This window comes from Rhincodon typus, chromosome 4 (genome assembly GCF_021869965.1).
Source record: "Rhincodon typus isolate 14 chromosome 4, sRhiTyp1.1, whole genome shotgun sequence".
NCBI classification, from domain to species: domain Eukaryota; kingdom Metazoa; phylum Chordata; class Chondrichthyes; order Orectolobiformes; family Rhincodontidae; genus Rhincodon; species Rhincodon typus.
The window spans coordinates 69,219,258-69,233,937 of record NC_063335.1 but is presented as its reverse complement, the minus strand read 5'-3'; the positions used below and the strand labels follow the sequence as shown (position 1 = coordinate 69,233,937).

The 14,680-nt window shown below is 41.2% G+C and overlaps 1 protein-coding gene across 1 annotated transcript in view; it reads left to right on the top strand.

Annotated features, from left to right (window-relative positions):
• The window catches only part of LOC109911668 (ASXL transcriptional regulator 3), a 269,254-nt gene that overhangs the window by 126,773 nt on the left and 127,801 nt on the right, over positions 1 to 14,680 (top strand). Inside the window, exon 7 of the mRNA XM_048596328.1 lies at positions 3,719 to 3,836. Coding sequence (XP_048452285.1) covers positions 3,719 to 3,836 — 118 coding nt within the window. The remainder of the gene's footprint in view (positions 1 to 3,718; positions 3,837 to 14,680) is intronic.

Genomic DNA, 14,680 nt, shown 5'->3' with positions numbered 1-14,680 from the left:
GAAGGGTCTAGGCCCGAAACGTCAGCCTTTTTGCTCCTATGATGCTGCTTGGCCTGCTGTGTTCATCCAGCTCTGCACCTTGTTGTCTCGGATTCTCCAGCATCTGCAGTTCCTACTATCTCTGATTCAATGTATAACTAGGTTTACTATGATTTCTGATAAGACTCTATTTGTTTGCAATGTGCATCTTGCAGCCTGAACTACTTTTCTTGTCTGATTTAAACATTAACACTTCAGAGAATATCCCTAACTCCGCAGTAGAAAGAAAAAGGGTGTGCAGATAATATCACTGGACCAGTAATCTAAAGGCCTACCATAACTCTATGGAGTCAGGTTCGAATCCCATCTTAGCAGCTGGCAGAAGCTAAACTCTCTTCTCGGTAATGCTGACCATGAAACTATCATTAAACTGTGATTAAAAACCTATCTAGCTCACAAAGGTACCTCAGGGAAGGAAAGCTGCCATCCTTAACCAGTCTGGTCTACATGTGACTCCACACCCACAGCAATGTGGTTGACTCGTATTCATCCTCTGAAATGGACTTCACAACCCAAGCATAATTAAGAATGGGCAACAAATACTCACCTTGCCAGCGATGCCCACGTCCCAAGAGTAAATTTAAAGAATAATACAGGAAGATTAACAGATAACAAAGTGTGGAGCTGGAGGAACACAGCAGGCCAGGCAGCATCAGGGGAATAGGAAAGCTGATGTTTCGGGTCAGGACCCTTCTTCAGAAAATCATTCAGAAATTCTTCAAAAAAATCAGGAAGATTCACAATCTAGTTTCAGATATGAAGTTTGGAATTCATCCTCAAGGCAGGTAGCAAGAGACTGGAATTTTTTTGGCTCAGCCTGCCCACTTCAGGGGAAAGTGCATTCAATGTAGGGATTTTCATTGTTTTTTTTGTTGGGGTGCAAGGTGGGTAGGTGCTGACTGCAACCAAGTCAGCCAATCCTGAAAAATGATGTACCACAAGGGCTGTCCTGTGCACGAGCTGTTTCAATGGCCCACGTTGGTGTTGTGGGACTGCATTCCTGTTAGAATAAAAACAGAAAGGTTGTTGAGTCCTCACCCCTTACACCTCCTCATACTGCCCATACCCAATCTATACCCTCCCACGGCAACTCATGCCCTCCCATACCAAGTTATGTCCCCCTCAAATGGTCTTTCATGTCCACTGTGGTTTATTTAAAGTACAAAAGCATCATATTATGTATCACACATAGTAACTCCTTTTGTGCCTATTTATGATGTGTGTTTCTAATTTGACCTGCATTTAATATTCAGTATCTAATTGCTGACTACTCATGGTAGAGCCTGAGCCACTTAAAGAAGAATTGTTTCTCTGTAGATTACCATCTGTTTGTTAATCCTATGACCCCTTGCCAAATAGGAACCTGACAGATAATAATGACTTTCAATTTTCTATAGCTTCTGACACTTAAAATTTTGACTTCTGAAGAATGATGAGTGCCATAAGACTTTCAGTTGAATAGGTTGAATCCCTTGCTAATCTTTCAACACTTGGTGGAGAGTGATTAATTGGTCAGCTAACCAGTATCAGTTGGGGAGTACAAGTGATAGACATAAAAACATGGACATTTTTTGTTATGAATGAATCTGTACTACTGCACATTATCATCACTTTGGGAATTAAGGTAATTGTTCTCTCTGCTGCCCTGCTCCTTTCTCTGTTCTTACTTTCAAGATGTAGGTATCCACTGAACTGTGACTGGCATTTATTTGGCCACTCTGCTAGTTTTTTGAGACTACACCTCCAGTCTTTCATATCATCACAATTTGGCCTATCCACAATTTGGTTTGCTTAATGAAATTTAAGATTGATCTTTGAATTCAAGATCATTTATGTATATTGGAATAAGGTGTGGTCCCAACGCAGACACCTGTGAAATATGGATCATCGTATCTTTTGATGACTTTCTTTTTTGTGGCATTTTAATGTAAAATGCATGATAATGTGACATGTAACATAAAGAATTTTATCACATGGTTTTCCTTGGTTATGGGTGAAAGCATTAAAAAGGTCTATGTCAGATACTGTTAATTTTTGTGGGGGACCCTTATATTGATTAGAACTGGAGAAGTGCAGGAATACTCCAAACATTTAGTTACTATTAGAACAGTATTTCTACTTTGTGCAGAATTCTATTACATTTTTCTGAGTTTGTGGGAGGACAGTAGGACCCATTTGACATTTTAGTTACGTTCCTGAAAATGAAGTTAAGTGAATCAGATTTTCCCATTCCAAACAAAAGTAAGTTTAGACTGAAAATACTATCGTTGTTTCTTTTTCCACAGATGCTGCCAGTCCAGCTGAGTTTCTCAGCACTTGCTGGTTTATTTCAGATTTTGCATTATGACAAATATAAAAGTTTTAATCGGGTTATGTAAGATCGTTCTCATCAGAAAAAAAAATGTAAAATATTATAGCCTGCAAGCTGAAATGCCTCACTATTCAAAATTCCTATATTCATAAATGAAATACTTTAAAGTAAAACAAATTTTAAAATATAAAAGAAATATGCTGACGTTTTCTTTCTACTTAACACTGACACTTTGTCTCTTTGGCTCACTGCCTTGCCAACTCATCTTCTCTACCACTCCCTGTGTGATGATATGTGCAAGCTATTGCCTCTCTGCTCCCCAATCCCCCTGCTTACCACCAATTGTGATCACTGACCACCCCACTCCCCCAAAGAAAAGCTCCCTCTTGCTGAATCTAACTCTTGCCACTTCTGGTCAGTCTCCATCTGAACACTCACGATAAATGACTGCACACAAGATAAACAGCAAGAGACAGAAAAGCCAATTTTGAGTTGCATGGGTAAGCTACAGCTTTAGAGATGAAGCAAATGATGATGGGTGAGAAGAAAAATTGGCAATGACCAAGAGGATCATTGGGAGGGAGGATTTGCTGTGATGAGGTGGATCGATGAAGGGAGGGTCAGCAGCAACCAGAGGGTCAGGGTAAGAGACAGTGAGGGAGTGATCAAGATTATCAGCAAGAGAGAGGGTTGACAGTGAGACGGTTGACAACAAGTAAGAGATTGACAGCAAGATGGAACGCCAGCAAATTTAAGATTGCAGTATAGGATATGAGCCCTGTTAATGACTTTAAAGCAGAACAATCTTAAATAGGGCGGACTGCAGTATTATACTGTTTCTGGGTCATGCTCAAATGCAGTAGAAGTGCAGTACAAGCCAGTATTAGAGCTTTCATTTGTATTTGGCAACCCTAGAACATGCAGGAATAACTCCTCGCTCAGATCTCTGACAGTCAGGCAGAAATGTAATCATGTGGTCATTTGGAAGCCCTGACATGGTGTGCATCCTTGAACAGCTTTTACAGCAAGTAAATGGTGAACATCTACAAGAGAGACTTCCCATGGGAGCAGAGAAAGCAATCCTCAGATTAAAAATGCTTTCACTTAATGGTAATGTTCTATTTAAAGGTTGGACAGGCATTAGTGCTACTAGCAGTATTGTTATCAGAAAAAATATAGAAAGGCTTGAATTAAGATAATTGGCTTTCTGACAAATCTGATGGAAACCCTTGATAATGCTGAGTAAAGGTGTTATAGCTAATCACTAAGGCGATAATCATGTTATTGAGAAAAAAAAACTGTGTAAGGCAAATAAAGTATGAGTTTGTGACTGAAAGTTTCCTGCTTTGATTTTTATGTAATTAATAGGCACTGAAGCAGCAACAAAAGCGGAGGATTGGTGTTTCGATGATGATGAACAAGGCCATACCTTGTGTCATATTGACGCCACTAAAAGTGCCAGAGGAGCACTCAGAATCACCAGCAGGTAAGTGGAAGTTCCGAACAAATCCATTACCACCAATTGTTTTTATAATGAAAATAGCTCATCAAATAAGATTGAAATGACAATCTGGAAGCATCCATCATCAGTGGTTCCAAAGTCAAGATGCCAGCCATTTGAGCTGCCCGGCAGCATATCAAAGTTTCCACCAGAGGCTCCATTAACGTAGGTACCACTGTCATTTCACCACTTGATGTTGAACAGAATAGTCTCCATGCCTTGTGTGAAGCCTTGACACAAGTTAGAGCTGCAGTCTTCCACGCTCTGTCAACATGTACAAGTTCATCTTTGGACTTGTTGATTTTAGGGGTTTGTGATCACAATTACCTAATACAGGCAGTCAATAACTGTAAGCAATTTGCAAATAGTTTGATTTTAAGATGAAGCAGTTAAAATATGACAGCTTATTTAATTAGACAAAGAAGGGATTCAACTGGGGATGGTTCACTGTTACCAGAGAACACACAGGCTGTTAGCATGGAATGTTTTTGTCTCTTTAAAGTTGTGAAGGCAGCATCCTGTTCTCTGGCTGAAGACATTAGTCAGAAATCCTCACATCCCAGTCAAGCTGAACTTCAATAAATCTGTGGCTTCACAATAGAGCAGTCCATCAGCCTGTTTTGGGTAAATCACCACAAGTTAGATTTAATTCGGCAACTTAATAAGAAATCTCACAATCAAGTACTGAAACAGTGATTTAAACTTTATTGCGTGAAGCAAGTTAAGCCTCACAACCCAACTTTGCTAATGGTGGAACTTCGCCACAATCCCACCAATAGTGGCCAGTCTCTGGAAGTGTCCAGGATTTGATCCTTATGCAAAGTTGTTCTCTGGTGTTCTGCTAAAGAGGAATTCTGTTATTCAATTCTTATACAAATTTTCATCCTTCAGGTCAATGAGGTGATATATTAATGATTTCTTAAAATCGTTTCATCCAAATTACTGATTATTCTCTTGGAGTCCTTGAGACGGCAGCTAGCTTCCTAACCAGAAGTAACTTCTTTGTTCCTTATTACATTTGGCCTTAACTGTCTGTTCAAAGCTTTCCTGCAATTAACTCTTTAAATTCTTCTGCTGTGGTCTCCTTGCCCCTTGTGGCAATAAAGCATTCAGCAGGTATCAAAGAAGTTTTGTTTATGTGATCATGACTCCCCTTTCCAAGACATAACTAATTGCTTTCAGTTTCTGTGTAACAGTCTGTCATTGTTACTTAACAGCTTATTCCAGACAGAGTCACTGCTGCTTCTTTTTGTTCATCTTTTGTTGATTCCTTCAATCCACAATCAGTTATTAAAGTTCTGAAGTCTATAATCTCACAGTCCCTCCTCTTTGTTTATTATTTTTAATATGATGAACAAACACTAGTAATTAGCCATTTTCCACTGTATTGGTTCATATCCATGCTGAGTTGCTACATCATGCACTATTTAAGAATGCACCATTTCATTATGTGGTACAGATATATGCAAATCAATAAATAAATTACAGAATAATGATCTGTAAATAAATCACAAGAGTAATAAAAATGCACAAAGAAATAAACATGCAAAAAAATAGAGTAATAAACATGCATTATGCTTCACCCATTGCAGCTTTAAGATTATCATGTCTTAACAGAACTACAGCAAATTGTGAAATAATATAAATCCACCCAACCATGTGTATGTTACTTCCCCAATTCCAAATATTGTCCTACCAAGAACCTTCCTTAATGCTTTTAATATCTGTCTTGAATCTGTGACTATTCTGCTGAAGCTTAATATGTAACCAGTCTGCCTTTCTCAAAATCCCTTTTATTTCGTACAAACGTTCCCTTCCTAGGGCAATATGGACCTTGTATTTTTGCCAAAAAGACATAACCATTTCTCTAGCTGAATCAGTCACATCAAAAGTCCCAGATTTTCTCTTCCTGATGTTAACAAATTCCACTGTTCCCTTGTGCATGGGCATTTGAGGATAAATGCAAAATATTGAATCAGTGATGGGACAAGACAGGTTATGATAATCAGACTCTTTTAAAGGCAGTATTCTTCTTTGCCTGCATATCCGACTCTGACTATGTTGTCTTGAGTGGTACTTGAAAATTCAAGAGTATAATTAACAGTTTCATTACTGCTGGACTCAAAACCCCATGTGGCTAGCCCAGTTGTGTAAAAAGGATAGGGACAAAATTGTTTTTTCGGTCTTTTGGCATCCCTTAAGTGCTGTCCCGACAAGTCTTCCCTCCCTTTTCTACCGTGTACGATAGAACCTCCTTAACTCTTATTCAGATGGTGTTTTGGATCACTCTAAAATTTTGTACTCTAGTAATATTTAATGATTTTTCATAACAGGGTATGCCTAATACAAGACCAATTCCATTGCCTCCCATACATGAATCATTAGACCATACTTTTGTCGATCTTGTTAGCTTACAGATAGAAATTTTACTTAAAGTTCCTGTCTCATCAGCTAATTTCCTTAATTTAGTGTCATCAACCCATATGGGAACTTCTCCCTTTTTAATTTGATTTACATTTTCTCTATACTGATCTAACATCCCAATTGCTGCATGTAGTATGCAAAGTTACATTTCTTTGATGTTGATCACTCTTTCCTGATTCTGGCATGGTGGCTCAGTGATTAACACAGCTACCTCACAGTGCCAAGGACGTGGGTTCAATTCTGGCCTCGGTCAGCTGTCTGTGTGGAGTTTGCACGTTCTCCCACTGTCTGCGCAGGCTTCCGCGCAGGTGCTCTGGTTTCCTTCCACAGTTCAAAGATGTGCAAGTTAGGTGGATTGACCATCCTAAATTACTCACAGTGTTCAGAGATGTGTAGGTTAGGTGTACTAGCCATGGGAAATGCAGGTTTAGGGGAATGGGTCTGGGTGGGATGCTCTTTGGGCGGTCATGGTGGACTTGTTGGGCCGAATGGTCTGTTTTCACACTGGAAGGTTCTATGATTTTGTGATGAATTTGTTAAAGGCACCAGGGTGTGATTCTAAGTTGTTAACAATATGAAATATAGCATTGTAAATGGTGTTCCCTGCCTGACGTTCATTGCATCTGGTATACCTTTAATTTGAGAAGTTAATTGATTTAATTGATCACTTAGAATGCTGATATCTATGTCATGAACTGTAGAAATGCCTGGTCTATAAATGCCTGCAGCATCCCCTGTCAAACTTCTGCATTTCCTGTTTTTCCTTTCAGTTGTGTGCCTGTTTTGATTTACCAACCGCTTAACCAATTCCTTATAAATGCTAGGTTTTGGACTCCATGCTGGTAATTCCGAATACCTGAGAGATTCAGAGTAACTGGTACCAATTCATGATGAACATTTTCATACCACACTCTACCTGTACTTCACAGATCTATCCCTCGTCTGGGCCCTCCTTTTGTTAAAGGACACACGCTTCTGCTTTAAGTGTGAGTGTGACCTGAAGTTCTGTGGATATCATCAGGACAAATGGACTTGCCTTTCCTTTTGCCTGTAAAATTAATGCATGGAATTGTGGGCAGAGATGTCTCCCAGTACTGTCAGTCTGCACTTATCAGTGTTTGGTTATGTATATACTACTCTGTGTTTCTACTGAACACTGGATCCCAATTGCTAACTCCATATTTCACTTGTAAAAGCCAAGTCAGCAATACACTTCCAATAATCAGCTTCATAGTTTATCAAAAGCTCAAAAATTAAAGATCACGGTAGTTCCTGCTTTTATTTACAGTTTATCAGTTGACACTGATCTTTAGTTCGAATTTTGTTCTTCCAAAATTTGTACTCATCAGGATTGTTACCGGTGGAATGATGTATACAGACACTTTGACCAATTTATTACTCCTAAAATACTTTTACAAAGGTACTGTTACTTTATCAGAAAAAATAAAGGATTGCGGTTCAAACTAAGTTTTATTCCTCTTTACTGTCTCCAGGGTTCATCACAGGGATATGTGATTCAATTGGGTTTGGGGTCTGGCTTTCGCTAAATTCCTGTTCCAGTCCCTCTAAGTCTAAAATGTGTCAGAAAAGCATGTCACCACACATCTCTGACACTCCAGGAGATCGCTCTTAGCTCTTCTCGTGGTTGACTCTAGAGTCTACCCACATGCTTAACCTAGCTTCACATTCTGCTGTTTGTTGTCTCACTTTTGAAACCTTTGGTTCATGCCCAATTACTGGTCAATTGCCTGTATTCTCATTTGTGTTGTTGGATTTTCATTAAATCTTTATCTTTTCTTTGGGTTTGTACCAGACTGGTGTAGGTGGATACAGGGAAATTTTATCTGAGGGCGCTGGGGTCAGGATTATAATCATAGTCCCTACCCTGAACTGAAAAACATGCAGCTTCACCCTTAACCAATCCCCAAATGGGATCACTCCTTTCATCCCCTAACTTTTGTCTGGCTCCCAAAGCAAGACTCTGGTTGGAAAGCTGTAACTTCAAGGCACCAATTCCTTGTTGCCATTTAGAATGGTCAGCATTCTGCACTTGTTGCTCAAGCTGTGCTTGATGAAGTACTTTAAGGGTTACCTAGAAAACTTTATACTTACTTTCCAGTTCCTGAGTCTTAATTTCTGACTCTTGAACTTGTCTCTGTGCCTTCTTGGCATTTCTGTTTGCTGTCTGAAATTGACTTTGATAATTTGAGAGATAAACGATCTTCTCTCGATTGCCAATCTCTAAGGATTTAACCTTTTCCTTTAACTCTGTGTTTTCCAACAGGAAAGCAGCCCTTTCCTGACTGACAGTCTCTAGGTCATCAAGTTTCTGTTTTAGTTCTCCAATTTCTGACTGTAATTCCACATTTTCTGACTTCAACTCACTTAACTCAGCATTTCTCTGCTTTAACCCATGTTTCACATACCGAGTTTCTGCAAAAAGACAGCAAATTCCCATCAGCCCATCCTCTTTGGGTGCACACTTTCCCACAGATTTACTAACTGACTCTAACAAATGATCCAATGCCCCAGGGTCCATAACATCACAAGCTTCATAATAATCTATCCACTTCAGCAATTTCTTATTCAAATATGCCTCACCCAAGTTCTCCCATTCAGGTTAATTGTCTACCATGATTTCAAAGCAAAGTTCCAAAGGCAAATTCAATAATACAAAAATTTAAATGTTCCAAATAAACCTGAAAATTTGTTGGGTCTACTCTCATCCATCCACTTGAATTCCTGGCTGTCATATGGGGCGGCTGGTCTCTTAGATCAGGCTCAGGCAGGATTTCTGAGAATACATAGCTGGTAAGTTTGCCTTTGGAGCAACTTAGTAACTTCTTATCAAACTTCTTACCACCCAGGGACGGCAATTGTCGTGGGTAAATCACTGCAAGTTACCTTTAATATGGCTACTTATTAAGAAATCTCACAATCAATCAAGTACTGAAGCAATAATTTAAACTTTATTGCATGTAGCAACCAAAATAAGACCCCACAAGGAAGCAAGTTAAGCCTCACAAACCAACTTCGCTATTACCCGATTAATGGTGGAACTTTGCAACAATCCCACCAATTGCTGTCTGTCTCTGAAGTGTCCAGGGTTTGATCCTTATTCAAAATTGTTCTCTGGTGTTCTGCTAAAGAGGAATTCTGTTATTCAATTCTTATACAAATTTTCATCCTTCAGGTCTTTGAGGTGATATATTGATGATTTCTTAAAATCGTTTCATCCAAATTACTGATTATTCTCTTGGAGTCCTTGAGACGGCAGCTAGCTTCCTAACCATAAGTAACTTCTTTGTCCCTTGTTACATTTGGCCTTAACTGTCTGTTCAAAGACACAGCTTTCCTGTGATTAACTCTTTAAATTCTTCTGCTGCGGACTCCTTGTCCTTTGCGGCAATAAAGCATTCAGCAGGTGTCAAAGGAGTTTTGTTTATGTGATCATGACTCCCCTTTCCAAGACATAGCTAATTGCTTTCAGTCTCTGTGCAACAGTCTGTCATTGTTCCTTAACAGTTTATTCCAGAGAGTCACTGCTGCTTCTTTTTGTTTATCTTTTATTGATTCCTTCAATCCATGATCAGCTTTTAAAGTTCTGAAGTTTATAATATCACAAGCCTAATAAAATTCTGATCCACTATCTAGATTCCTCTGACAGACGTCTCCAAAGGATCTCATAAGCTGTGCACTGCATGTTGCACAAGCTTGGACAACAGACATGGGAGGCCTTAGCAAATACAGTTGTAGGGGAGTCACACTACCCATACAACGAGGAGGGTGAATCAGAGTAGGCAGGCCTCCATATTTTAAGTTCCAGCACCAGATGGATATAGAGAGACATGAGGGAAACCCAGAAGTCACTTATTCTGAACAGATTCCAGCCATCATAATAGCTTTGAGAAGCTATCAGCTGTGGGCCTTATGACCATGGGATCTCTGCATCTCCATCTACCATCAACCTTCCAGTGTACTCTGGAACACCACACTATGCTTGTTATCGGTGCAGACTCAACAGGCTGAATGGCCTTTTTCTGCTCCCACAAGTTATGTTCTTTGATTTGATTGATTTATTGGCACCTGTACTGAAATACAGTGAAAATCTTTGTTTATGAGCAGGACAGGCAGATCACAGCAAGCAAAGGATGTACAGATCAAAATGACTTAGAGGCATACGGGTTACAACGTGGGTTACATTATTTGAGGCTACAGTCCATTCAACACTCTGATAACAGCCAGAAAGAAGCCATTCCTGAACCTCCTCATGTGTGTGTTCAGGCTACTGTATCTTCTGCCTGACAGAAGAGGTTGTAGGGGGTCATTGCCAGGATGCAATGGTTCTTTGATGACGTTGGCCGACTTTCCGTGGCAGCAAGCTGTGTAAATAGACTCCATAGATAAAAGGTTGGATTCCATGATGGTCTCAGCTGTGTACACCACCTTCTGTAGTTTCTTACAGTCCTGGGCAGAGCAGTTGCCGTACCAGACCACTATGCACCCGGTCAGTATGCTTTCAATGGTGCATCTGTAAAAGTTGGTGAGGGACCTTATGGACATGCCAAATTTCCTGTTCTGAGAAGTATATTCAATGCTTAGATAGATAGACAGACTTTATATCAGTAAGGGCATCAAGAATTTTAGGGAAAGACAGAAAAGTGGAGTTGAGGTTTATCAGATCAGCCATCACCTCATTGAATAGTAGAGCATACACAATAGGCTGAATGGCCTGTTTCAGAATCTGAATTTTGTGGCCCCTACAGTCTTACAAAATCTCAGATGTTAACACTCATCTTTCACATATCCAGGCTTGCAGCTTAATAGAAACATAGAATCATGCAGGACAGAAAAGGCCCCTCAGCCCATCAAATCTGCAGCAACAAATAGTTACTTTAAATCTACACTGATTATATTTTCTAGTACTTGGCCAATAGCCTTGAATGTTGTGATATTTCAAGTGCTTATCCAAGTACTTTTTTTAAAGCTTTTGAGGTTACCTGCCTCAACAGGCAGTGCATACCAGATTCCCACCAACTTTTCCTCAAACTGCCTCTAAACATCTTGCCTTCCAGCCTAAAATTATGCTCCATTAAACCTTCAACTAAGGGGAACGGCTGCTGTGTATCCACCCTGGCCTCATAATCTTATATACCTCAGGTCTCCTTTGACCCTCTATGGTCCAAAAAAAAAACCTGAACTTATCCAGCCTTTCTTCATAGTTAAGATGCTGCATCCCAAACAACATCCTGGTGAATGCACCTCCTGTTTTTATTATTTTTCTGCGACTGATAAGAAGGCATACGGAACATTTACCTTTAACTACTCTATTAACCTGCCCTGCCACCTTCAAAGATATGTGAACAGTACTTCAAGGTCCCTCTGTTCTTCTGAGCTTCCTAATGTCCTGCCTTTCATTGAGTACTCCCTTGCCAATAGACACTGGCCTCCAGTCACACAAACAGCCTTCTACCACCATCCTGCCACTATGCCAATTTTGGATCCAATTTGCCAAGTTACACTGGATCCCATGTGCTTTTACGTTCTTTATCAGTTGCCCAAATGCGGCCTTGTTGCAGGCCTTACTGAAATCCATATAAACTACATCAACTGCACTACCCTCATGTACACACGTAGCCACCTCCTCAAAAAATCAACTAGATTTGTTAGGCATGACCCCCCTCCTCTGACAAACCCATGCTTACTATCCCTGATGAAACCTTGCTTTTCTAACTGGAGATTAATTTTCTTCTTCAGAATTTTCTCCAGTAGTTTCCCTACTGGTGATGTCAGACTTACTGGTCTGTAATTCACTTTTTTTTCTACCATTCTTCTCGTAAAGTATAACCACGTTAGCTGTCCTTTGGTTCTCTGGCACCTCCCCTGCAGTCAGACAGCAATTAAAAATCTAGGTCAAAGCTCCTCTAATTTCCTCCCACTGCAGCCTGGAATATAACTCATCCCTACCTGGGGATTTGTCCATTTTCAAGCCCACCAAAACCTCTGATACCTCCTCACTCCCTGTGTCAATCTGTTCAAGAACGTCACAGTCCCTGTTCCTGAATTTTATGCATATACCCTCCTTCTCCAGAGTGAAGACAAATGTGAAGTACTCATTTAACACCCTATCAATGTTATCCATTCCATGCACAGATTGTTCGCTTGGTCCCAAATGGACCCTATTACTTCCCTGGTTATCCATTTTCCCCTTGATATACTTGTAGAATATCTTTGGATTCTCCTTGATCTTGCCAGCCAGTGCTTTTCATGACTTCTTTTTGCTCTCCTGACTGCTTACTACAGATCACCCCACACTTTCTATACTCCACTAGGGTCTCTGTTAATTTGCTCCTTCCGTACCTGGTAATGGCTTCACTTTTCCTCTTTATCCTGTCCTGAATATTCCTAGATATCCAGGGTTCCCTGGGATTGTTGCTGTTACATTTCACCCTAAATACAACATGATGGCCTGTGTTCTCGTCAATTCCTATTTGAACGCCTCTCACTGTTCGGTTGTAGATTTACCCAGATGTCGCTGCTCCCAATTTACTTTAGCTAGATCCTGCCTAATTTCAATGAACTTTGGCTTCTCCCAATCCAAAAGCCCTTTTTGCAGACCATCTTTTTCCTTTTCCATAACAAACTTAAAACATACAGTGGTGTGGTTGCTCTCACTAAAATGTCATCACACTGCTACCTTGAACATCTGTCTGGCATCATTCCTCAGCATTAGGTCCAGCACTGCACCATGTCTTGTTGGACCTTCTTCATGTTGATATAAAAAAGCTCTCCCATAAAGATTACAAGAAATCTGCCTCCTCCAAACCGTTTACACTAGGACTATCTCAATTAATCTCGGGGAAGTTGAAATCCTGTAATATAATTATCTATTATTGTTTTACACATTTCAGTGAATTGTCTACATATCCGTTCCACTGTTGCCTGCTGATTCTTTGGGGGCCTATAACACACTCCCAGGTGTGCACTGTACCCACGCCCCCCCCCCCATTTTATTCCTAACTTCTATCCACAAAGTGTCATTTCAAGAACCTTCCAAGATATCTTCCCTCTTTGTGGCAGTAACTGACTCCTTAATAATGCAACACCACCTCCTCTCTCACACCCTCTGCTGTCTTTATTCTGCAGGTGATCATACTGCTGACCAGGTCTTGACAGACCGACAATCCAGCACACATGAATAAAGTGAACAAGACTATTTATTCATGTAATAACAAAGACTTCAATGTACCATTCGAAAACCTGTGCCAGCCTTGCACATCTACATGCGGTTTCATTTATGCTTTTTGTCACTTCATCATAGTGCAACTCCAACAGCTGTCAGTGAGGTGGATGCTGAATGATGCATTTTGTTTGCTGAGATGACCTTGATGACTGACCTCTGGTTTTCCGAGGCCTGGCAGGTCCTGGAAAATAAAAGACACAGGCACAGATACATCCTCCTATCAACATTGATGACTGTATCGGCGCCGCCTCATGCTCCCACGAGGAGCTCGAACAGTTCATCCACTTCACCAACACCTTCCACCCCAACCTTAAGTTTACCTGGACCATCTCGAATACCTCTCTCCCCTTCCTGGACCTCTCTGTCTCCATATCGGGCAACCACCTAGAAACCGATATTCATTTCAAGCCCACCGACTCCCACAGCTACCTAGAATACTCCTCCTCCCACCCACCTTCCTGCAAAAATGCTATCCCCTATTCCCAATTCCTTCACCTCCGCCGCATCTGCTCCCAGGATGAGGCATTCCACTCCCGTACATCTCAGTTGTCCTCGTTTTTCAAGGACCGTAACTTCCCCCCCTCAGTGGTCGAGAACGCCCTCAACCGTGTCTCCCACATCTCCCGCAACTCATCCCTCACACCCCGTCCACGCAATAAGAACCAAAAAAGAATCCCCCTCATCCTCACGTACCACCCCACCAACCTCCAGATCCAACACATCATCCTCCGACACTTCCACCATCTGCAATCCGACCCCACCACCAAAGATATCTTTCCCTCCCCACCCTTATCTGCTTTCCAGAGGGACCACTCTCTCCGTGACTCCCTTGTCCGCTCCACACTCCCCTCCAGCCCCACCACACCCGGCACTTTTCCCTGCAACCGCAGGAAGTGCTACACCTGCCCCCATACCTCCTCCCTCACCCCCATCCCAGGCCCCAAGAAGACTTTCCACATCAAGCAGATGTTCACCTGCACATCTGCCAATGTGGTATACTGCATCCGCTGTACCCGGTGTGGCATCCTCTACATCAGGGAAACCAAGCGGAGGCTCGGGGACCGCTTTGCAGAACACCTACGCTCAGTTCGCAATAAACAACTGCACCTCCCAGTCGCGAACCATTTCAACTCCCCCTCCCATTCCTCCGACGACATGTCCA